At 40.4% G+C, this 25,906-nt stretch overlaps 1 protein-coding gene across 2 annotated transcripts; it reads right to left on the minus strand.

The window, feature by feature from the left end:
* Positions 1 to 1,394: 1,394 nt before the first annotated feature.
* Positions 1,395 to 24,612, minus strand: sugt1 (SGT1 homolog, MIS12 kinetochore complex assembly cochaperone). 2 transcript variants are annotated; one of them, XM_063010480.1, is made up of 13 exons: positions 24,518 to 24,612; positions 24,393 to 24,441; positions 22,746 to 22,836; positions 21,739 to 21,808; positions 21,195 to 21,265; positions 20,001 to 20,054; positions 17,528 to 17,556; positions 16,986 to 17,008; positions 16,718 to 16,814; positions 14,784 to 14,891; positions 4,099 to 4,195; positions 3,830 to 4,002; positions 1,395 to 1,625 (listed from the first exon to the last, which is right to left on the minus strand). In XM_063010480.1, the coding sequence occupies exons 1-13, from the start codon at positions 24,529 to 24,531 to the stop codon at positions 1,524 to 1,526; spliced, it is 978 nt and encodes a 325-aa protein (XP_062866550.1). In that variant the 5' UTR covers positions 24,532 to 24,612; the 3' UTR covers positions 1,395 to 1,523. The 2 variants fall into 2 exon arrangements, with proteins under 2 accessions (XP_062866550.1, XP_062866549.1); XM_063010479.1 differs by having other exon boundaries at positions 16,986 to 17,011.
* Between the last annotated feature and the right edge of the window lie 1,294 nt (positions 24,613 to 25,906).

Here is a 25,906-nt window from a genome sequence, read left to right on the forward strand (position 1 = left end):
GCAATTCAGTGTCTCCCAATAACCTGACTGCATGTTTTTGGACTGTGGGAGGAAACCGGAGCTCCCGGAGGAAACCAACGCAGACACAAGGAGAACATGCAAACTCTGCACAGAAAGGACCCAGACCGCCCCGGCTGGGGATCGAACCCAGGACCTTCTTGCTGTGAGGCAACAGTGCTACCCACCGAGCCGCCCAGTTCAGCATTTATTCAGGGCAAAAAGAGGTAGTCATAAAAGACACTGCAGAACAAGAAAAAACTATTTGTATTGCTTTTAGAATTTGGTCTTAGAGTGTAATTCCAGTCGTCTAGCTCCTATTATGACACAGTAGACACATTTTTCTCCTCAGAAGCTAAATTTGCAATATCAATATGAATATATTGTGATATCACCCCCACCTCCCAACAAAGTTTATTTGTTTAATAATTAGGATTTTAACATGTTTTACACCCCCTAATAAAGGATAAACAAGGCTGTGTGGGACTTTATTTAAGCAAAAGTTAACGTGGTACCTTAACTGTGGGCTGCTTAAGCTAAATGAATGTTACCTGTGCTTGTTCTGGAAATACATACATTATTAATGATCCACACTGAAATGAAAGGTGTTTATTTTGTTGAGGTGTGTGTGCGCACACACAGGGCTGTCATATGGAAATTCGCCAGATGTAAAGCTCTGCCAATTACAGTCTGAACAAAACTCTCTAATAGGTTTGATGTACTACCAGTTTAGAAAGGAGGTTTTAAGGTCTAAAGAACCCTTTGCAAAAACCTGTGAATCTATATATGTACTACACACTATATGGCCAAAAGTATGTGGACACCAAACCATGAGCTTGTTGGACATCCAATTTCAAAAACAAATGGTATTAAAACAGAGTGACCTTTATGTGATCTTCAGATAGAACATCATCTACTCTTCTGAGAAGGCTTCTCTCAAGACTTTGAGGTATGTCTGTGAGAATTTGTGCCCATTCAGTTGAAAGGTGACAGCATTTGTATAGTTGGGCACTGATGTTGGTCAAGAAAGCCTTAATAAATGCTCCAGTACATCGCAAGCTGTTCAGAAGGGCTAAGGTCAGAGATCTGTGCAGGACACTGGAGTTTCTTTCAACAGTGATTTCCTTCATGTCTTTATAGAGCTTGCTTTGTGCACAGGGGCACAGTCATGCAGGTACAGGACAGGGCCTTCCCTAAGCTATTGCTGCAAAGTTAATATCATCAAATTTCCATAATATATAATTGTTATGGCTGAAATACACACATTCGAGGGGTTCCACAATACTTTTGTCCATGAAGTGTGTATAGAAATCTCATTTATATATTATAACTGATCATTTAAAGAACCACTAAGAAACACCTTTAACACAAAGTGTAATTACAGATAAAGAACTGGCCATATTTTAAAAACGGTTTTAATTTAGTTCCAGTTTACTCTCTCATACAGAGGACATGATGAAAGTACAGAGAAGAGCTTTCTGGTAATGACGTTACTGTGTCTGTCGATGTCATTGTCCAAATGCTGTTTAATATGGCTTCCATTCCATATCATCAGGGGGATTCACGTCGACTTTCCGTTTTTCCACGTCTGTCCAGTTAGTGCTGAGAACTGTACCGCCTGACTCCATCTGTGTAGAGATCGATGGGTGATGTGATTAAAAATCCATTAAACCACACGACAAAACAAGCCACTGGTTTGAACTTAGCTGAAGAATCAGGCGCTGTAGTCAGATTCCAGAGTGTGTGTTCTTTAGAACGAAAGCAAACGTGTGAATTAAAGCGAAGCAAAGTGCGACTGATAGAATCTGACCAGCGCATTAAAAGTGGTTCAAGCAAGGCGCCTACAGAGGTTACAGATAGGTTCATCAAATTAATCTTCATTAATGATTTGGTCTAGAGGATGATGCTCCAGCTAGTCGGTCGCTTATGCCAAGTTCACACTACACGACGTTCCAAGTGGTCAGGTCGCTGAACAGTTCACACTACACGACTGGATATCTTGTAATCGGGAGTCTTTCAAGTCGGTGTGGCTTTCACACTACACGACTGATCGGTGATCGGGGGTTTCACACTACACCATCTATCACCAACTGGAATCGCAGACGAGCTTCTCTGGTCTCCCAAACTACGTTTTGTCACGAAAACAAACGAGAAGTGACGAGAGGTTTAATGATACCACATCCAAAAATGCACGTCAACAAGTGTGTGTGCTGATGTGCAGTGTAAAATCAAGGGGAAAAATAAATAAATTAAGCTACGTGGCCAGCAGGGATTGTTTTGTTCTGTAGTGAGTTGGAGGTTAATAAATATTTTTCGCAATGCAACGTTGGTGTTATGTTTTGTAGAGAACAATAAGGTCAGAAATACTGTAAAACTTAAGTGTGTGTACCTGTCCCACCTGTTTACAACTCCCAGCGTTTCCCCTCACCCCGTATCTTGTGTTCTCATTGGCTGTTTGACACCGCACTCACTGCCAGTCAGCCGACTCATACCCAGATATCTAGCAAGCTAGATATTTATCTTCAGTCGCCGAGCACTCAGCGAGCCGCTCGGATCGAGTTGTTGAGCAGTTCACAAATAGCGATTGAGAGCCAAGTCTGCCGAGTTGCTCTCGAGCAAGCAAATCTTGCGCCGACCAGTCGGCGAGCAAAAATCATGGCAAAAATCGTGTAGTGTGAACTAGGCATAAGTAATCTAACAATCTTGTAACAGGCCAACATTTTACCAGATCACAAAAACGTACACACGAGCAAATTCACAGAAACTTGTCAGGGTGTCTACACCAAATTTTAGATTTCAGTACAAAACCAGAAAAAATACTAAAACAGCACAGCCGGAGGAAAACGGTTCATGGTTCATCATACTGGAAAAGTTCTTAATGCAGGGACGATGGTAGCCCAGTGCAGGCTTCTTCAAACTTTTTTTCAAGCAACCCACATTTTGTCCATGATTTTTTATAACGATCCAGGCAACACAAACATCACATCTTACTCTCTTTCTCTGCTCTGTGCAATCTGGCCCCACTGTGGTTTACAAGGAATCACATAAAGCCTCCACAAAGTGGTGTTCACATACAAGTTCATTTCACATTTATGTGCCTGAAAAAATTTGTTTTTTTAATTATTATTATTTTTCTCTGAAACCCAGAGTGGTGCTTTGCGTTATCAATAGGAAGCTTGTAGATCTGAATCCTGGCTCTGCCTTGCAGCCACTGTTGGGCCCTTGAGCAAGGCCCGAAATACTATGGCTGACCCTGGGCTCTAACCTCAGCTTCCAAACAAGCTAAGATACGCAAAGAAATAATTTTATTGTGGGTTTGAATCACCAGTGGCGATATCGGCTGATCGATTTACATCACACTGTAATATGATTGGATTTTGTCTCCCACATATACATGATATGGCCAAAAGTATGTGGACACCTTAAAAAGTAAGAATGACTACCATATGATTTCAAAGCCATAGGCATGGATTTGCCCTTCACCTCTATGGAAATCTTTCCACAAGGTTTTGGAGTGTGTCTGTAGGAATTAGTGGACATTAGTGGATATTGGATCGGAAAGCATGGCTCAAATTGGACATTTCAAAGAAGCCAAACTGGGCTGTTGAGGTGAGGGCTTTGTGGAGACCACTGAAGAACCTCCAGATCAAACTGGTCAAACCAGTTGTTTTACACCTATTAACAATGGATGTGGCTTAAACCCCGGACAAAAACAATTATAAGCGGTGTCCACTCATTTTTGTATTCAAGCCAATTATATATAAGTGCTTTAATGTTATTACAGAAAATGAAAGGTGATTAAGAAATGCTGATATACTAAACCATTACTTACGAAGGACTTGTTCATGGCTCGCTTGACCTCATCAGAGCCGTCACCGTAGATTTGCTGGAACAGCTTATTAAGCGCAGCATCTCCTTCCAGATTCTCGTTCTTCTCTTCCTCCTTGATGTCTCCCACTAACTTGTCCCAGTTGCGGGTGTAGTGGGAAGACGATGGGTATTGGTCTGTAAAGAAAGAGGACACAAAGAAGAAAACAAACATGTAAGAATGGTGAAGCCAGGCAGATTGTAAAGAGTGCATGTGCGCTTTTTGCTACTCACTCTGAGAGGAAGCGAAGTGCTTCAGGTTGGGAAGGTTGCCTTCACCTTCCAGCTTCTCCCACCGAATGGCTTCAGTCTTCTTCATCTTAATCTCCACCTAAGGGAAAAGAAGCAGCAATGAGCTTACTGTCTGACAGGTTAGAATGACCGGACATTTATTACAACCTAACAGACGTTTCAATACTCATGCGAGTTGAAACTGAAGCCCCGTACAGGGGGACACGACTTTAAGATCAAATACAGGTCCAGTCAACGTGACTTGGGTCTAGACGGGTAAAATGAACTGAACGAACGCCAGACGCAATGAGTAAGCCTGACAGGAGCACACTACTCAAAAACAGCAGGACAGATAGATACGAGCCGTGGATCACAATCGAAAATGAGCCTTCAAGGGCGGGAAGCGTACGGAGTAGAAAACCACAGGGAAAGGCTTCAGATGTCAGTCTGATTTAAAGCTATTTCTGCTCAGCCTCCTGATAGGGAACGCGTCTGTTATGAAGGTTAGCGGGAGCGGTGGCGCCGACATTTGAGATTCTGCATGGGGAGTGAGGTGGTACGCAGGTCAGGGCAGTCCCTTGGTCTTGCAGTCAAAAGGGCTTGGTCAAGAAATGGCATCATCACCACATGCAAAGTAAAACTGACCAGGTCACTGTATCCTTGGTCAAACTGGATTAATTAAAGATGAAATTATTCATCTGCACTTAACCTTTAAAGTTTAAAATTCAAACATCAGTTGCAAAACCTTGGGACGATATCTGTGAATTCTCTTTGACCTGCATTAATTAAAAACATCCCAAAACACAAAGCCGAAAAGTTACCTTTACTTTCTTTCTGAATCGTCCGTCTTACAACAACTGATAGATAGATCATTTAGATAGATAGAATTGTTCCGTTAAAGCAGCAGAAACACAAAACTCTACACATATTGCACAGCCATACAGAAAAGGATCTAGTTTTCAAAGCTAATTTTCATTCTTCTATAATGTAAATCGTTGTTGTATTCTACGCTTCACAATACATCACACTACTACAGTCCAGCTCACTGATTAAAATGTGAATCGCTGTGCACAATGCGGATTAGTGCTGGCATGTTAAAATGATCACAGATGTCCCATATGTTGCTTTCCGTGCTCATTATGGCATTGCAGCTCTGTAAGGACTCAAACACTGATATGCTGATATGGTCTATGTGGGCAGCTACCACTGCCCGAAAACCCAGAAGCAAGGATTGAACCCAGGAACTTAGAAACCATGTTGATATGTGGCACCCATTCCACAAGCTGTGTCTTTTGCCATTCAAAACATTAACACATTATTAATATGCAGATCGTGCCACCCTTACGACAGTGTATTGACAAACTATGTATGTGAATAAAGATCAAGCTAAATAGAATACAAGCATTATGTAGGTTTTTGGTCAACAGCATTTTATTGTTACATTAATATACACCGACCCCGCATAACATTATGACCACTGACAGGTGAAGTGAATAACACTGGTTATCTCTTCATCACGGCACCTGTTAGTAGGTGGGATATATTAGTCAGCACGTGAACATTTTATCCTCAAAGTTGAAAAGTTGAAAGTTGGGCGAGTGTGAGGATTTGAGCGAGTTTGACGAGGGCCAAATTGTGATGTCTAGACAACTGGGTCAGATCATCTCCAAAACTGCAGCTCTTGTGGGGTGTTCCCAGTCTGCAGTGGTCAGAATCTATCAAAAGTGGTCCAAGGAAGGAACGGTAGTAAACCGGCGACAGGGTCATGGGCGGCCAAGGCTCACTGATGCACATGGTGAGTAAAGGCTGGCCTGTGTGGTCCAATCCAACAGACGAGCTACTGTAGCTCAAAATGCTGAAGAAGTTAATGCTGGTTCTGATAGGAAGGTGTCAGAATACACAGAGCATCACAGGTTGTTGCATATGGGGCAGCAAAAGGGGGACCGACAATATTAGGCAGGTGGTCATAATGTTATGCCTCATCAGCTGTCAGTTACTGGAAACATTCCCTTTCCTAACAAATGTAATCCTTAATTTAATACTCCAACAATCTGTTTCAGTCCATTCATGACAAGCTGAGACAACAAAGCGAGCAAGTGATTCAGTGTTAGCTAGCTAAGAGAGAAATGTTTTACAATGTCTACAGTAGCCCTAACTGTGCTTTGTGGCTGATTCTAGGTATTCTAGTTAATTATAATTACCTAGCAAACTAAAACAGAGGTTGACTTCTCACAAGCAGTCCTTTCAACATGAACAACCAAAAAACATGCCTAATGGAAAGGGGAATTCTTATCATTTGTAATATTCTGTTGCACTAAGAAATGTGTTCTATTTCAAGCAAAAATGCATTTGTATTCATATTTTCTTCTAGAGCAAAAAAATCTAAATATAAATGCTAAATAAAGTCACTGCTGCTGACTGAGTTAAGATGTTAAAGTGCTTTAAATAATGATTTGGGGAAGGGAGTCTTGCTGTGAATTAAAAATTCCTGGGCTTTGTGAAACGTGAAAGTCTGTGAAAGGATGAAGTGTAAAAAAAAACAAAAAAAACAAAAACAAAAAAAAACCTTATTGCAACAGGGACAAAACAGAAAACAGAGGAGAAAAAAAAATGCCCTAGGAACAGCAGGCGAACATTTTTACACCTCTCCTGCTTTTCACAGTTTTGAGTGGTGAGCATCCTTTCAGCAGATGATAACTTGTGGGGTCTGGCTTGTGTTTTTTTTCATCAGTCACTCTCCGGGCTATGCAGCATTAATCTTCCTCCCCACATCTGTTGAAACTGAGTGTTAGGGGAGGTGACAGGCACTGCACAACTGCTGAGAATCCTGACGGGCATCAGCGAGGCTGCCCGACAGTGCCATTAGGACCCCGAGGGGTGTCAGGAAGAAAAAAAAAAACCAAAAAAAAAAAAAAACCCAGCGCTCCACCTAAAAACTCCCTGCCTGTCACAGTCACAGCTATTAGAGCAGCCGGTGGCCATCTCTGGCATGTCACACATCCTGAGCTTCTAAAATTTTAAATGCTTAAAATACCAGAGAGAGAGAGAGAGAGAGAGAGAGAGAGAGAGAGAGAGAGAGAGAGAGAGAGAGAGAGAGAGATAAGGAAGGAGAGAGACATAGAGACAGAAGGAGAGACAGAAAGAAGCAAAAAAAATTAAAAAGTGCAGCCACCATCTGATTATGAAACATCTCATTAAACCAAAATAAATAAACCAGCAGACAGAGCCAAGCGTGGAAATGAACAAGAGGTGCTTTTGTTTGCTGGGGAAATGACTCGCAACCATGGAACTGTTTCAGATGCTCCCTCCACCCCTTTCCATTCCATCCTCATCCATCCATCCTGGCTACTAAGGCAGCTGGTAATTGGTTTTCTGTCATCCTGGCATGGCAAGCAAGGTCAGACACCTTCCTCCCTCTAGACATTTGGAAGCACTGTTATTTTAGGGTTTTTTTGTGCAGAGAAACAGTTTTTTCTTGGAAAGACAGACAAAAGCTGGATGATTAGTTTATCCAGATGTCCCTGAAAAAGACTAACAACACACTCGCCTATAAATACACTCGTGGCAGAAATTGCACCTACAAAAATACCGCCATTAGGATTAAGTGCAAAAACATAATGCATGACATTGTAGCTCAGCTCCTACCTAGAGGGCCTCAGGCTTTCTTTAGAATGAAAAAAATCTAATTACTTGCCAACTCCAAATTGTGTGTTGACATTTTATTTGAGGCCATGTTAAAGTAACAGTCAAAACCCAACCAAGGTACTTTGTTTGCCTGTGAGAGAGCAAGCCAATGACTTTGATCAAGGACTGATTATAGACTCAATACACACAATCCACATAATTCACTCTTCACTGCTCTTTAAAATCTGGACCGGGACCAAGGTCTGGCACTCCGAAGCCCTCGGAGGACGCTAGCCTGTACACTTACATTACATCTTTGAGGAAATTAAAGTACCTGTGGGGCCTCAGTTAGAATCAATATAATCTCAGAAATGATGCATTTTTAAATACTTTGATTTAGAAATATTAGCAAAGGGACTTTAAATATATGCAGTATATGAAGTGTTGCTATTGACTAATCGAAAGCTTTGCTGAGGCAAGCCAATTTGTGTGTGTGTGTGTGTGTGTGTGTACACTGCACCAGCAAGCCACTGGACCTTTAAGAATACTAATGTGTAGGTCAGTCACCTGACGGTCTAAAGTGATTGCTGGGTTCTGTACGGTCTGCTGGTGTTTTGAAAACCACACAAGCATAAACAACTAAGGTGAAAAAAGGTTCAAAGTCACAAAGCCGGTGCATGTGGACCAAAAAAGAGTGAACTTAACAGAAAGTTGAGGCGTATCAATCTCTATAATTGGCTTATTTAAAAAGTGGCTTTGTTAAGAAATATCCCAAGTTACTTATAGAAGAACATTTCTGTACACAAATTACGCTACAGCTGCCTCCGTGGGGCAAACATAATAAAATATGGCTACAAACAAAAGGACTGCACCACAATTCACATGCCACACTCGGAATTCCTCATTACCTGATTGTGTTTCACCTTTACTACTGAAAACATCCATTCCTGACTATAGAGGGCTGTAACTAACACAAGCCCCTCCGAGTGTGCAGTAGCCAACCACTTCTTTTCACCTGCACGAGGCCAGTTTATATGGGGATCTTCATCATCCTAACTGCAGCAGTCACGTGAAATCCATCCCATGGATGTGCCAATCATTGTCAAGCCGACCAGCTAGTGTGCTTTACCGCGGAGCCACCCAAGCACCCCCACTGGTCACTTCTTCATACAGTTTACCGTAATAAAACTAAAGTATGTTTCTCCGTACCCCTACTGACCATTCTAAGCACTGCAATGACACGAAGATAACAAAATGGTGGTGTGTGCTGTGCAGGTCTGAATGCATTAAGTTTTTACCATTATAAAACTAAAGTAGGTTTCTCTGTGCCCCTACTGACCAGAAACTTTGGATGGCGGAAAAAAGTGTCAGCCCTGCAATGACACTAAGATGAAAATGAAATTGTGGTGTGTGCTGTGCAGGTCTGAATGCATTAAGTTTTTACCATTATAAAACTAAAGTATGTTTCTCTGTGCCCCTACAGACCAGAAGATTTGGGTGGCGAACCATTCTCAGCACTGCAATGACACAGAAATGATAACGACATGGCTGTGTGCTGTGCAGGTCTGAGTGCATTAAGTTTTTAAAAATGTACTAGTCACTTTATTAGAAACATACCCTGTTAGCACTGCTTGTAGGTGTTTTTTTTTTTTTTTTATGCACAGTGTGTGTTGATTTTCCTTCCCATAGACTTATATCACTGGACATTTCTTGTCACAGGAAGCTGATGGCTTTATATTTTAGCCTGGACCACTATTCTCCTGGCGTTGAAACTGCAAGGGGGTCGGGATCCCACAACACAGTTGCACCTGAGCCTCGTAGCAGTGCATCTCACTACCATGTTATTATCCTATTAGTGTTATTGAAGATGAGAATGGGCCACCACCCAAATAGCATCTGGTCAGTTGGGATTCTGTAGTGGTTGCTTTGGACTGATAGAGTTGATTGAGAATACTGCAGTGATTCAGACGAAATTGTACCCACCACGACCCTGTCCAGGATGAAGTATTGGTGAAAATATGAGAATGAAATGAAAATAATAAAAAAACAAAACACAAAATATGGAATCCAACCAGGCAGGGTTTTTCCATGGTTCTGGCATAATACTGTACAGGACCGATAATTATACGAAAACATCATCAGCTCATTAGCAAAATAACGGCACATCTTCATACATGTGGACCAAGAGTGCGTGTTTGTGTGGGCAGTGTATGTTATGTAGGTAATCAAACAACAAAAGATGTGTACAGAATATACAAAAATACAGATACAACCTGAACATGCATTCAAATTAGCTGCAACAAAAATGCATCTAGGTGAAAAAAATAAAATACATTATGTTGCACATTGTGTCATGCTGGTTGGGAACAAGCTAGCGCTCAGCAATGCTCCGTGCCAGTGTGCCCGTTAAATCTAGGATCTCCAGAGGGGCCCAGTGGACCAAACAAGAGAGGCTTTGTAAAGGCTCCAGTCCAGTGCTTCAGAGTGTGTGTGTGTGTGTGTGTGTGTGTGTGTGTGTGTGTGTGTGTGTGTGTGTGTGTGTGTGTGTGTGTGAGAGAGAGAGAGAGAGAAATAGAGAGAGCGACTCCTGAAGAAACCCGGGTTCCCCTTCGCTTTCCTTTTCAGCATGGGTCCTTGGTACATTGGTCTATACAGGCACTCATTGAATGCTCTACTTTCCACCGTTGCCATGGCACAAGGTGCAGGGTGGAAGGGAGGTGAATTTGGCTGGACGGACACAAACTCTGGTAGACACACATTTAGCAGGAATGTGCTTGTGGTCTTACTGAATCGGCCATTTACAGAGCTTTGCAGCGTGTTTGCTGTACGGCAGCTAGAAATGTCACAGTTGGTCAACAACAATGGCTGCACATTTCAAACCTTTCAGTTCTAAGCAACCCCAAGAGAAAATTAGGTTTATTAGCAAAACGTACAAACAATCAGCTGTTTGCAATAAACCAAACAAGTGTGCACACCCTTTGGCACCCAAAAGTGAGCTGAGGTGCATTTTGTTTTCACTGACACTGCTTGAGATGTTTCTACAATTTAACTGGAGTACACCTGTGGTACATTCAATTCATTTATAAAGGCTGTACCATCTAGAAGCACTTTGTAGTTCTACAATTACTGACTGTAGTCCATCTGTTTCTCTACATACTTTTTAACCTGCTTTCACGCTGTTCTTCAGTGATCAGGACCACCACAGAGCAGGTATTATTTAGGTGGTGGATCATTCTCAGCACTGCAGTGACACTGACATTGTGGTAGTGTGTTAGTGTGTGTTGTGCTGGTATGAGTGGCTCAGACACAGCAGTGCTGATGGAGTTTTTAAACACCTCACTGTCACTGCTGGACTGAGAATAATCCACCAACCAAAAATATCCAGCCAACAGCGCCCTGTAGGCAGCATCCTGTGACCACTGATGAAGGTTTAGAAGATGACCAACTCAAACAGCAGCAATAGATGAGCAATCGTCTCTGACTTTACATCTACAAGGTGGACCAACTAGGTAGGAGTGTCTAATAGAGTGGACAGGGTATTTAAAAACTCCAGCAGCGCTGCTGTGTCTGATCCACTCATACCAGCACAACACACACTAACCCACCACCACCATGTCAGTGTCACTGCAGTGCTGAGAATGATCCACCACCTAAATAATACCTGCTCTGTGGTGGTCCTGTGGGGGTCCTGACCATTAATGAACAGGGTGAAAGCAGGTTAAAAAGGTATGTAGAGAAACAGATGGACTACAGTCAGTAATTGTAGAACTACAAAGTGCTTCTATATGGTAAGTGGAGCTGATAACATGGACAGTGAGTGTAGAAACAAGGAGGTGGTTTTAATGTTATGGCTGATCGATGTAGAATGAGTCTGTAATGTAATAAAACGTGGAGAAGGTGAAAGGGGTGTGCTGACTTTCCGGACTGTAATTTCCTTTATATAATTGATAGCAACTGTCTGAAACAAATTAATTTAATAATTAGAAGGCTGTCCCAATAATTTATATCTCCATAAAGCCTAGGAGCAAAAGAACTTTGTTTCATATTAATGTCAATGCTCAACAAGCATGGCTGTTAATATATGCATTCTGGTCATGTCATGTACAAAGCTGAGGTGCACAAGGTTGAACAATAAACATTTGTTTTTATTAACATGCTCGTAACTGAAATATCTGCTGTTCCACGAGCCAGCGTGTTGCTCTGTTTAGGTTTGTGCAATAAGCTCAGTGAATGCATTGCAATAATTTGCAGGCTGCTTTGAGACTAATGACAAAAAATCTCCACTGTGAAAAAACAAAAAGCAATCCTTTAATTCAATCTCCCATTATACTACACATCTTTCCAACAACAAATCATGCTATTAAATCGTGTTACGCCTGCATAGAAATCCACAGCACGACCTTGCTGCTGACCCTGCGCGCAATGTACACCAAATTGTTTATTTGTTTCGATTTTTATTTCCATGGGAGGGTGTTTGTGTGAACTAGTGTTGTTCTCTGTTCTCTGATTATTAGCATTTCAACTCCGCTCATGATCACACACCCAACTGTAAAGCAAATAGCTCATTAACAAAATGGTATAACAGTCTATAAAAACCCATTAGTAAGTGCTTATCGTCACTATTTGCTGCTATGCAACATTAAACATCCGTCATAGGCTGGTAATAGGAGCTTTTATGCAGGAGGGAATAAAATATTTTTGGACAAAACCTGACAGAACTGTATCGTCACACACAAGATGTTTTCACATCAGCATTAACACCTATAACACTGTCAAGAAAAACAACTGGAAACTGTCTAGCACAACACTAATAGCAAAATAACAGAAATAGAACATCCTCAGCCTCCTCCCCCAGTGCCCATGTGACAGGTGTTATATTGAATCTTGTACTCCTGATTACAGATGTATCCTCTATTTAAAGACCACACTGCAGTCGCAATTCAGGTAGGGAAGCTGTTATGGATTTATACTGGTTTGTTATAAATGACAAAGCTAACAGGCATTAAATAATAAACTGGGAATTTAGTATCCACTTATGACCATGTCCATGCTTTATGTGTCATTGAAATGTACTTAAACCATAAAAGAGAAGCAGTTTAGGGGCTCGAGTGACACAGCACAAAAAACTCTAGCACACAGTAGGGAGTTTAAACAGACATGTCGTCTGAAGCTGCACTTCTTGACTAAGGGGCTTTAACAAAGTTTTAATTCAGTAAATGAGATTTTTTTTCCCCTCTTTTTCTCCGAATTCCCCCCCAATTTTCTCTCCTAATCTAGTCGTATTCGAACGCCCCCTCCGACACATGCTGCCTCTTTTTACCTGCACGAGGCGAGTTCATATGAGGATCAGCCTTGAGCAGCATTATTCCCCAACTCTGTGCAGGCGCCATCAATCAGCCAGCAGAGGTCGTAATTGCACTAGTTATGCTGAACCTTGGTCCGGCTCATGACAACAGCCAATCGTTGTTCATGTGGCTGGCCAGCTGAGATTCGATACGATGTATTCGAAATCCCAGCTCTGGTGTGGTGAGCGTCCGAGATTTTGTTTTTAATAATTAAAAATCAAACATTAAAAATATTTACACTTAAGGCACTAAGAAAACAACTGAGGGTTAGAAAGCTACCTCAGGGGTCCAACAGTGGCAACCTGAAACCTTTATATTACTAATCCAGTACATTAACCATTAAGTATTTACACAAGGTAAACATTTTCAACAAAACATATTCTTAATTAATCACTGAGCGGGTAAAAACAACACAGTGCACAAAAACACAAGGGGGTCTAAATACTTTCTGAATCCACTGCATTATGCTCTTTTAGAAAGGCAGTCTAGGAGTCCTGCACCAGTGAGAGTCTGTGCAACCCATAATCAATACAGACTTGTACAAAAATTCTACCTCCTACAAAGCATCAGAAAAAAACCTCTCATCATGTACTGTAATAAGTCGGTTTATACTAAACGTACAGTACATACTCCTACATTTGATGATATATACTATTGAAACAAAGCAGTTGCATCATTCGCCAAAAAATAACTACTGTACAGCAGAGCTTAATAAACAATTGCTATAAACAGGGTTTGTGTTTACCCTTAAGATCTGCTTGGATAACACGTGCTTTCTCTAAGTCACATGAAGCTAATGCCATTATTCAACATAGTGATCTTCTGGAAACATGCTCATCTGCCCTACTAACAGCCTTATTCTCTTCTCATCAGTGAGCAGAAGCCCACTGGTGTCATACTGATTGGCTGGAGAGAAAGGGAGGCCATTCTTTTCATTTCATTTTCATGTTTTATTAATGCTTTATCGTGGGGTCAGGTTTCCTCTGAATCACTGAGCGCAATGGAGTAACACCAATTCATCGTAGGCCATCTCCCCACAGACACAGCCAATCATGTTTGTATGTATACGCTCGACCGACGGATCATTTTCTGGTGGGAAGAATGGCTTTTCTGCACTTAAATAAATTACACTAGCCCACTACCACTGGGGAGTTGATCACTGTACCATATCAGTAGTGGTTTAGCAGAATTTACCAGTGCACCGCCGTTTATTTCAGAAAATGAGCATCAGTTATGTCCTCTGACTCCCGTCCACGATCAGCTATGATATATTTAGATCTTAAAGATGATCTCCCGACACCAGACCGAATGCTTTACTAATGAGTAGTATGTAATAATTCACCACAAGACAGTTAATAACCGATTCAAAAAATTCACGATTCAAATCGATTCGACATGTAAAATGAATCGATATTCACTTTAAACAGCAGAGGGCGCTGACGCTATACACCTCGCCTGGTTGACGTCACTGGCGCTATATGCCTGGTTGCCAAATTCGGGGTTTTTCAGCCAAATTGGGCTTAATCCAAAATTGTTTTGCATAGTTTGTACCTACCTCAGAAATGAAAGGGCATTCATTATTTAGATACATAAAAGCACAAATACAGGATTTTCTAAAAAATTTTTTAATGTCTTCAATTTCAGTTTAAATAAATCATGAACCCAGTATCGTGAATCACATTGCATCGTGGGTAGAGTGTATCGTTACATAAAACTGACCTTGGTGGACAGGATCTTGTAAGTGCTCTGCTCAGGAACCACAGGGTGTAGAAGGTGTATATCTAGGCAGTAATCCTCTCCAGATGGCAGCTTCAACAACATTTTCAGCTGGGGGAGGCAAAAGAATACAACTGACACACTGTGCTTCCGTTTCATTAGATTACACTTCTGAGAAATAAAAATGTGTCATTACAACAAAACTAATTTGTCAAGGATTGAACACCTTAGACAACTGACATGATCTGAGCATCATTTAAAATTGCAAATTGCAAGGCAAGTAAATCTGAAGGCTTTTCTATAAAACATGATAACAGCTATTTAACCAAATAATAGAACAAATCATAAACATGATTACATTTTGGATGCTACTCAATGCCGTTACCTGCTAAAGCATCTCGTTTCCCTGTTTTAAATTAAGAATTTTATTTGTTAGATTTTTCCCCTATTAATTTTTTCCAATTTTCCTCCCAATCTAGTCATATCCAATTACCCGATGGCATTTTGCTTCCTCTACTGCTGCAGACCTCCACTCCTGACCGAGAAGAGCTGTGACTTACACACACCCCCTTTGACACAGGTAGTAGCTGAACGCCTCTTTTCACCTGCACGAGGTGGGTTCATGTGGAGATCTGTATCATGCACAGAGAGTCATGCACCGATCTCAATTACCCCCCGTCCCTGTGCAGAAGTCGTAACTGCAGCAGTTATGAGGAATCCCCTCCAGCACTCCCACCCTTCGGACTAGCCAACCATTGTCTGTACAGGCAAACAGCCTGACTGAAGCAGAGCCGAGATTCAAACTAGCACACAGACATGCAAAACTTTATTTTATTGACTTTCCACTGCAGTCTGATGATGGAGATGCCACGGGGCATGTTTGAAGCCCCGGAGAATGCAGCACTTTGGAAAAAGTTGAGTCAAAAGAGTAGAGAAGAAAGAGACAGCAGGCCCTCTGCCACCACTCCTACTCCTGAAGTTTAGCTCTGAGGCTCTTCTGATTAAACCTTTTCTTCTTTCTTCCTAACCTAATTTTAACATCCCTTATCCACAGTATCCACAGTACACGTCTTAAAGATGCTCAGAGCTGGCAAGTCTGCTCTCGTTAGTGCTGTGCGGGCTGTCGGGACGTCCCGACGGGAGCCGTGAAAACAGCCCACAGGCAGATTCCCCTGATGACGCAGCATCCATATTTTATCTAGTGTCTGACTCATTTGCAACCAAATTATTACACAAAACTCACACTACCAGTAATTAGTTTCAAGTATTCGTATCAAACGACTGGATGAAACTTTGATTCTCCCATTAAATAGAGAGAATGTGAGATTACAAATAGAGGGAGAAGATTTTAAGGCAAATTTTTATTAACTCTCCTGCCTCCTTTAATCAGAAGGCTTTGTTAATGGACCCTGATAATATTTATTTATTTGGATTTCAACATCATGTTTTACACACTTGTTACACACTTACATTCATGACAGGAACGGTAGTTACTCATTACACAAGATTCATCAGTTCAAGTGTAGTGTCACAGTCATGGACAATTTTGTATCTCCAATTCACCTCACTTGCACGTCTTTGGACTGTGGGAGGAAACTCCCAGAGAAAACCCACACGGACACGGGCAGAACATGCAAACTCCACACAGGGAAAGGAACCGGACCGCCCCACCTGGGGATTGAACCCAGGACCTTCTTGCTGTGAGGCGACAGTGCTACCCACTTAGCCATCGTGCCACCTGCCACATCTTAATACCTGTCCATACCCTTGAGAAACTAAATGTTGAATTTACATCCAGAACCACAGAGGGTAGATATAGAGGGTTGCTAATCAGTTCTATTCCGAAAGCATCTATTATAAACTGAATAGTTCATCCTTTCCTGCAAAGTAAAAATAGAATTAAACATATCTAAAGTAAAACGGCTGTTAGATTTTACCTCTCTTTCATGAAAAGTAATACTGACGTCCTCTTTCTTGACATTCTTCACCATTAGGGTAACAGTGACTTGAGATTCTGTCTGGTACCAGTCACGTCTGAATGGGCAGGAGAAAAGATAATGAGCTCTTTTATGCTAACTACGAATAGAAACAGGAACAGCATGCTAATATTACCTATTATTTATTTTATCAGATTTCTAAAATATTTAAAGTAATCATAAACGTTGAGTGATATGATAATGCATTAGTCAGTAATGCTGCACTTACTTGACATGGGGGGTTGTTGCTTGCTGCTGTCAATGTCACGCATTTCAATGTTTGTATGTTCCATAAGCACCAAGGAGAAAGAAAAACACCACAGATCAAGAAAATAAACCTTTCAGCTTGTATCTGATTTCCTTTGGTCAGTGAGCAACAGCGCCCCCAAATGGGGGAAAGCGACTGTACTAAAGCGGCAGCAACATAATTCCACCTTAACACAAATGGCTCAGAGCACCCTTTGAATGCTGCTGCACCCCAAGGGCTCGCACTACACTCATTTCTATTCATTCCAGAAAAGCAAGCTTGGGAAACAGATGAGGGTACACAGGGGGAAAACAAGACAGATTGGTTCAATCAATTTAATGAAACAAAGACTGTAGGCAAGCACATGTTGATATGCTGACTCCATCATGTTGATAAACCCTGCTTGAGAGGCATGGTAATCACATTTTTGCAGATGTTTTGATGTTTACGTTATTTATTTGATTTTAATGCAATATAAATGACAGTAGTGATTTCAGGGGGCAGAAAAAAGAAAACATACATACCGAATCTGAGCTTTCGTTTTCGTTTTGTGCTAATACATTGAGGGGGGAAAAGAACAGAATAGCAATTAGGCTAAATACTGCATATATACAGTGTATACACACACACACACACAACATTATGACCACCTTCCTAATATTGTGTTGGTCCCCCTTTTGCTGCCAAAACAGCCCTGACCGGGTGCGACGCACACGCACCCGGCCATCCACATGATGTAAAAGAAAATGTGATTCATCAGACCAGGCCACCTTCTTCCATTGCTCCGTGGTCCAGTTCCGATGCTCACGTGCCCATTGTTGGCACTTTATTATTTATAAATCCGATCGGTGTATATATACTGCAAAACTAAACACTTAATTCAGATTTTCTTTCCAATTTCAGTTTAGTCAGGCGCATATCCTATCCAACACTAGTCTGAACAGGTCCTAAACTGATCTGCATTTAAAAAAAAAAAGGTCTCTTGAAATGAAAACTAAAAAAAAGTATTTTATCAATATACTTCATTCTATTTTTATTAACTGCTTAGAGACTGTGGTGCCATCTGAGCACTTTGTTCAAATACTATTAAAAATTTCATAATACATTCATGTTTGAAGCCAAAGGTTAGGTGACTAAAAGCAGAATATGGGAACTATATAAAAGCATCTTTAACAATTTTCATCTAAATGGGCCCTAATATAGTAGATCTGAATAAATATATTTACGTAATTACACCATTTACAGCATACTTTATTTTAGCAAATTGTTTTGAATATTCATTTATTTATTAGGATTTTAATGTCATGTTTTACACACGTTGGTTACATTTATGACAGGACAGATACACAAGATTCATCAGTTCAATTTTGTATCTCCAATTCATCTCACTTGCATATTTTTGGACTGTGGGAGGAAACCCACGCAGACACGGGGAGAACATGCAAACTCCACACAGAAAGGACCCAGACCGCCCCACCTAGGAATCAAACCCAGGACCTTCTAGCTGTGGGACGACTGTGCTACCCACCAACGCACTGTGCCACCCTGTTTTGAATCAAAGATCAATTTAAACAACTAAATCCATGTTAAAGGTATAAGTCTGGGTATTTCCTGATGTTGGTTGATATAGTGGGTTTAATGCAATGTCTGCAGAGCTGGTGTAAGTGATGGAATGAGCCTCCACATCTGCCTCAGTGGGATCTGAATAAACAACTAAATCAAAACCATTTGTAGTGCCCATCTGCTGACCCTTGTCCCTTGGAAGAACCAGTTCTTAAAAACCCAGAACAAACTACAGGTAGTTTAAAATAGATTTATAGTACACCACAAGAGATCAGAGATCTGCCATATAATAATAATAGCTAAGTGATTTTCCCATCCCATCACGAGTGATTATTTTTACTGTGGGCTCACTGCGAGTTTTAAAGCTCTGGATAAATTCCTACAGTTATATTTCTACATAAAAAGCTGTTTACCATTCCAAGTGCATTTGCAGGCAGCATAAATAAGCCTAAGAGATCTTTTTCCCCAGTATTAGGCAGTTATGTCTCATAAATTATTGAGTATTTTTATAAACAGTTTGAGACGGAGCTCGCGAGCATCCCATGGCGCATTAATGGCGCTTAAAATGAGGTCGCATATCAAAACAGGGAAAATAGTGAGAGTGAGATGAGAAGGGGAAAAAAGAACAAATATATGTGCATCTTTAGCTTGCACATTTTTATCTATATGGAAGTGCCAGAGGATGGAAAGGAGGAGGTTGGAATAAAAGACAGCGTAAAACAACAAGGACAGAGGTTAAATGTCTCTTTACTACATGACAGCTGTAACCTATGATCTCAATACAGAAGGGACGAGGTAAGAATCGATCATTTTTAGATCCTGCACACTGTCAGTATTGTGTACGGCGAAGAATAAAACTGTGGGTGGCAGTTTCTAATGAGCAATAGATGCTACTCAAACCTTTTTAAAAAATCCCAAAGTGGCACTGCTGGTAATCGTTAGAGAACAGGTATGCTGCATAAAAAAGCTGAATGCTCTTTTTAAAAAACAAACATGCGACTCCCAGCTTGAGCTGCCAAGTATTATGCTAAACACTGAAAGAATAATCTAAAGAAAAAGGAAGAAAAGCTTCTGTGGGTGGCAAGTTCAGTTTTTTTTTACTGCCCTCAGGCATTCATTTGGGCTGCGTCAAAAAACTGGCCCAGTTTGAAAGATAGTACGAGCAAGCTAGTGATGGAGATGTTGGGTCAATAGGCTCACATTTGGCTAAGGATCATTAGGCAGCAGGCGCAGAGGAGGAATAAAACAGGAATATTTTGTAGTCAGCATATTAGTCAGGTGTGTCACAAACATTCAGCCAATCAAATGCTTCAAAACAACCAGATATCAGGATGATGTGCAATACATCCCTATTGTTTTGGTTACTGGTTTTATTTCCATTGGCCTCAGTTCTCACAGAAAAGTGAAATATTCCTTTCAGATGTTAAAACTTACTTGCCATTTTCTCTTCACATTTCTTTATCCATGTTTGAAAGGCTTCATTGGAACCTAAGAAAAACAGTAAACACTTGCTGTAAATCAAGGTCAAGTGGTCCACATCCAGACATAGATACGAGTGAAGTCACACATTTACATACACTCATACGGGACATGTACACAATCTGGGAAATATTTTGGGGCCGCCAATCCTAATTATAGAGCTCAGGTGTTTCTGCCACACCCTGTTCTAACAGGTGTACAAAGATTTTTTGGAAATAAAAGAATGCGCCCCCTGTGCACCAATGAAGGTCCATAAAGTCACGGTTTCATGAGTTTGGTTTGGAGGAACTCCAGTGGCCAGCACAGACCTCAACAAAAAACCTTCCAAATAAATGATTAAGCTTATTATGAATTAATAAGCAATATTAATACCTGACTTCAAAGTGCATTTTTACCCCAATATCACCCAATCTGGTAGTAGCCAATGTCTCACCTGGCTGCTGCTAGACCAACCTTCATATGTACTCTCCGACCAGGGTGCAGTAGCCAGAGACTATTATCCACCTGCAAGTGGCAGAATCCAACAGAGAGACTTGCCATGCACCATGCTAACACCCTACCCATAGCACAGATACCTTGACCCACCAACAAAGGTTGTTACTGAACAGCGACAGGAAAAGCCTTATCGACAGGACGTCAATACATCACGGGGACTCTTGCTACACCGCAGACATAGCCAGTCTGTGTGTAGACACCTAATTGATCGATAGCACGCTGGGGATTCAAACTCCACCTTTTATCACTATATTTTTTTTTTATTGTTTAAAAGACCAGTCAAGTTTAAATCATAATAGAGGACATGAGCATGTGCCCAATCATGCTGCAGTATGTAAGCACAACAAGTGATTTAGAACATTTTGTGATTTGCTCTTGGTGAGATGAGTCCTCCTGATTAGCTAACGTTTTACATATTGAAGAGCTGCTTTTAGCACTAAAATGCTTAGTAAGTTACCGTTAGTCTTAAAATTTGTATCTTCATGCACATTTGTAAAAAAATTTTTTAAATCATTAAATAATTTTTTGTGACAATGTTCACCGATCTTGTTTTAAACACAAGGTGTTTTCAATCCTCCTTACTTACAAAATCTACAAAAAAAATTTTTTATACACAAATGAAATAACAGATTTAAACATAAACTGACAACTTACCATCCAGACCCTGTCCAGCTGTAAAAGCCTGGTGTGCAGCACTGATGTGGTTGAGATGATACTCTGCTATTCTACAGAGAGAACATGAGTATTGGAATGACAAAGTTAAATAAAGAAGTGAATAAAGCCACAATAGCTTTAATAGAGGATTTTTAATGATTATGTTTTACACTTTGGTTTCATTCATTACAGGACAGGTAGTTACAGGTTACACATGATTCATTAGTTAAATACAGTCACAAACATTATTTAGTGTCTCCAATTCACCTCACTTGCATGTCTTTTTACTGTGGAAGGAAACTGAAGCCCCCAGAGAAAACCCATGCAGACATAGGGAGAACATGCAAACTCCACACAGAAAGGACCTGGACTGCTCCACCTGAGAATCGAACCCAGGACCTTTTTGGTGTGAGGCGACAGTGCTACGCACCAAGTCACCAGTTTGTGAGAGTATTACACATACTGCACAGTTTCTTTGCAAACCTTCATATCCTCTTGACTTAAAAACAAACTACAAAACCCATAATCATTTTGAAGCACTCACCCTGTTCTCAGGAAGGCAGTGGCCATACCAGGTTGAAACTGCTGTGCTTTCTTAGCATCATCGACTGCTCCTGAGGGTTACAAAAACTAAGTTAAGTGTAAAAAGTACCACAAATAGGAACGTTTTGCTAGTGTATTAGATACAGTCACCTAATGACCTAAAGTTACACTTAGCCATGTTTTTAAGTGTACAATTACTAACTGTAGCCTGTAGTGCAGCTTGGTACTGTGAATCAGCCACTTTCTATTGTCTATCAAACTCAAGTGTACAAACACAAACGATAACATCTGCATTGCAGGAGCATGGATCCTCTTGTGGTGGTAATTAAACAGAGTTCACTTTTCAGGTGTAGCTGCTAAATAGCTTTTGTGGAGGTGTGAAATTACGTACCCACATTTTCTCATTTTTAAGGGTATTTTGGGGGTTGAAATGTTTTTACGCAAGAAATCTCTTATTTGTTAGACTTAAAAGCAGGAAACTAAAAGTGATGAAACTATAACCCTAATTTTAAATCTATGAATTTAACTGATTATAACCATGGCAACAAATCAACATAATGGTTTGGCCATTTAATGCTAAAAAAAAACTACAATGACAGGAGACTAAACAGTCCATTTGTGGTTTTAACATAATTTCATTGTGATTAAATTACACCCACAGCTGTTTTTAAATGCAGCTAAATGTTCATGATGTTACAGCAGCAACTGTCAAGGTATAAGAAAATTATGGACTTGGCAGTAAAGGTCTTTGCCTATTTACTATATGTTATTTATTTACTTACTTACTATAAATCACTGAAACTTTCTTCTTTTGGCCGCTCCCGGATTTACGGGTCGCCACAGCAGACCATTCGTGTCCACACACCAGATCTGGCACAGTTTTTATGCCAGATGCCTTTCCTGATGCAACCCAACTTATCTTACCCCCCCCCAAACAAGTGTTATAATCATCAAGATTAATCCTAACTACTGGTTATATTTCAAAAGAGGACATGCATGAGCACTTACTGTTGTAGTCCTTCAGCAGAATGTGTGCATATGCTCGCTGACAAAGCCATTCTGCATTATCAGCTGTCTCTCCTAAAGCTGCGTTCAGCTCCTTATAAAGAAAAGCATAACAACATGTTGAAAAATGCTCATATCATCATAACAACTTTCAGTCTTTTTCAAACCTAATGTTGCAGGTCCAAGGGAATGGTCAAAAACTTTCTATCTGTTCTTTTCTTAGTATAGGACAATGTGCAATTATTGTCCATGGCAATGGATCCTACAAAAGCTTTGGTTGAACAACACTTCAAATTTCCTTTATTAGTTTTATACAGGGCCTAATTTTATTCACGCCTCACAGCAAGAAGGTCCTGGGTTCGATCCCCAGGTGGGGCAGTCTGGGGCCTTTCTGTGTGGAGTTTGCATGTTCTCCCCGTGTCTGCGTGGGTTTCCTCCCACAGTCCAAAGACATGCAAGTGAGGTGAACTGGAGATACAAAATTGTCCATGACTGTGTTTGACATGAAACTTGTGAACTGATGAATCTTGTGTAACCAGTAACTACCGTTCCTGTCATGAATGTAACATGTCGTTAAAACCCTAATAAATAAATATTAATTTAATTAACAATTTTTGTAAGTTATTAATGGTGGTAGTGCTATAATGACTAAACAGCCTGAACAGCTAACTCACACAGCAAGAAAGATTAAATTAAATATACAGCATTCTTTGTGGCAACATTTTCATGGGTTTTTTTTTGGTCAACATGATAAAAACCCTCATGCACACTGCGGGATTTTATGAGCTTGGCTTTATTGTACAAAAATTGTAATGGTTGTACGGCCAAATGATAACAGCTGCCTGCAGTCATGTTCCAAATTCTAATGCATAGCCCAATTTGAAAAGTGGAGGCTGTTATGTCGGCAAAGGTGGACCAGGTTCGTAATAATGTTCAGCGGTGTGGAATAAGACGAACTCAAACGCGTGTCTCTTGTATTTTGGTGTAAGCATACTTTTGCTAAAGCATCACACTTTTATAAATCAGGTGCTTAAACAAAGTTACAACCACAGTAAAAGCTACGTCACGGTATTCCGTGCAGTTTAAAAATGTGATATTTTATACTAACTGAGTTTAGCTTTAAGCTTTTAATATGAATACACATATCTTTATTTCTTTGTGAAAACAAACAAGATGACACAGTATGCAAGTGCAATTCATATACAATTCAAAAGTAAAATGTATCTGTACGGAGCACTGTGACCTTATATTAGCCGTCACATAATTGTTGATAAACTGCTGGCTAGCTTTGTATGCTAACATTACTATATTCAGCCTTAACTAAACAACTATCTGCGTAGAAAAAAGGTTACATATATGCTGAGTAATTTATTAACTTTAAAATCACTTAAATGACTATTATTTGTTGTTAACTGTAAAAATGGTAGGGATTTTCCGGGTGACAAGCGAGTTAGCGATATAGTTACCAAGGCAACATCCCAAACCACACAATGTTCAATAAATAGGCTGTCTAATTAGTGCACTATTATCCTATAGTGTATATAGTAATATGACACACTACATAGTAATCGCTATGCGTTTTGGGATTGAACCAACAATAAATGCTATTAGCAATCAGGCTAACATGTATCAACCTAGCCAGTAAAATACCTCAAGAGCTCGTTTCGGGTCCTCGTCTATAAAGCTGTCAGTAAATCTCCTGCAGAGGAAAAACATATTACACTAACCGTTTGCTAAAAAGAATGTAAGACCTAAATTATGTAGAAAAGACTTACTTATCCTCTGCCATGAGCGCGCTGTCAGTATTCTCACGGTTTACCTCTGGAAAGTTCTGGATAGGTTTGAAAGCGGTCGCTTTCGCTTCAAATATTTTCCTCACCCATATTCCGGCAGTCCCGCCTCCAGCGCAGCTTTTATCACTCATTGGCTAATTGCTTATGAGTGTACAAATTCAGCCAATCAAAGTATTAAAGCCGTGAACTACCAGCCAATCAGCCACAGTCTTTCGGAAACAGGTAGAAAGAAAACATTTTAACCGTATAGAGTGGGCTGCTTTTCAAACCAATTACTAACGCACTACGTAGTATGCCTAAATAGTGAGCCAATTGTAGTGTGATTGTATACTGTTTAGAAAGTAGTACGCTGTTTGGAACGCAGCCGGTAACTAGGCTCACAAGACAAAATATCTACACAATGTTAAGAGACTTATTTCTTAACAGCTTATATTTGGCAAAATAGATCAGACACCGGGTGATATTATTCTTTTTTAATAACATTTAATAACAGTACAGTAATCTAAAACAGACTTTTACAACAGGTAGTTCCATACTTAGTCACAATCTGATACAAACTTACATATTAACACCATTTCACTGCCCATGGTTTTGAAATGGGATGTCCAACAAGCTAGTGGCCAGAACATTCTTCTTTCACTATACCTGTATTACCCGCTTTAGCCCTGGGTGCTAAGTAGTTAGAAATGCCTAAAATATTATCCTTGGAGGGTCGCACAAACCACCATGTGATAACCTACAGAAGTGTTAAATACCAGGATGAAATCCTTAGAGCCATTGTCAGACTTCACACTGGTGCAGGACAAAGTCAGAGTGTGTGGGCAGTTCCTGGATGATAAAGGCATTAATGCCATTGACTGGCCCTCACGTTCCCCAGGTCTGAATCGAACTGAGAATCTCTGCGACGTTAGGGATCAGTGCATCCAATGCATTAAAAGCAGTATCACAGACTGTTTAGAAGCTCACTGATGCCCTGGTCCAGGTCTGGGAGGAGATCCCCCATGGCACCATCAGCCCAGATGTTATATAGGTGCATATAGGTATGTGGAGGCCACACATACTACCGAGTTCCATTAGTTGCAGTAATGAAATTCACTCAGATTGGATCAGCCTAAGATTTCTATTTTTTAACTTTGATTTTTAGTGTGATTTTAAATCCAGGTCTCAATGGGTTGATGATTGTGGTTTCTTTTGACCGTTGTTCTGTCATTTTGTTGTCAACAAACTACACAATTTCTATAATTTCTGAATCTTTTGTTCAACAAGAGCAGACGGGTGTTCTTTTTGTTTATTAAGCAGTATTTGTTTTATTAGTACAAATCCTATAAATCAAACTGTTTCAGGATGTAGAGCAGTTGTTATGTTAGCTGC

This window comes from Trichomycterus rosablanca, chromosome 15, assembly GCF_030014385.1.
Source record: "Trichomycterus rosablanca isolate fTriRos1 chromosome 15, fTriRos1.hap1, whole genome shotgun sequence".
In the NCBI taxonomy this organism is placed as follows: Eukaryota; Metazoa; Chordata; class Actinopteri; order Siluriformes; family Trichomycteridae; genus Trichomycterus; species Trichomycterus rosablanca.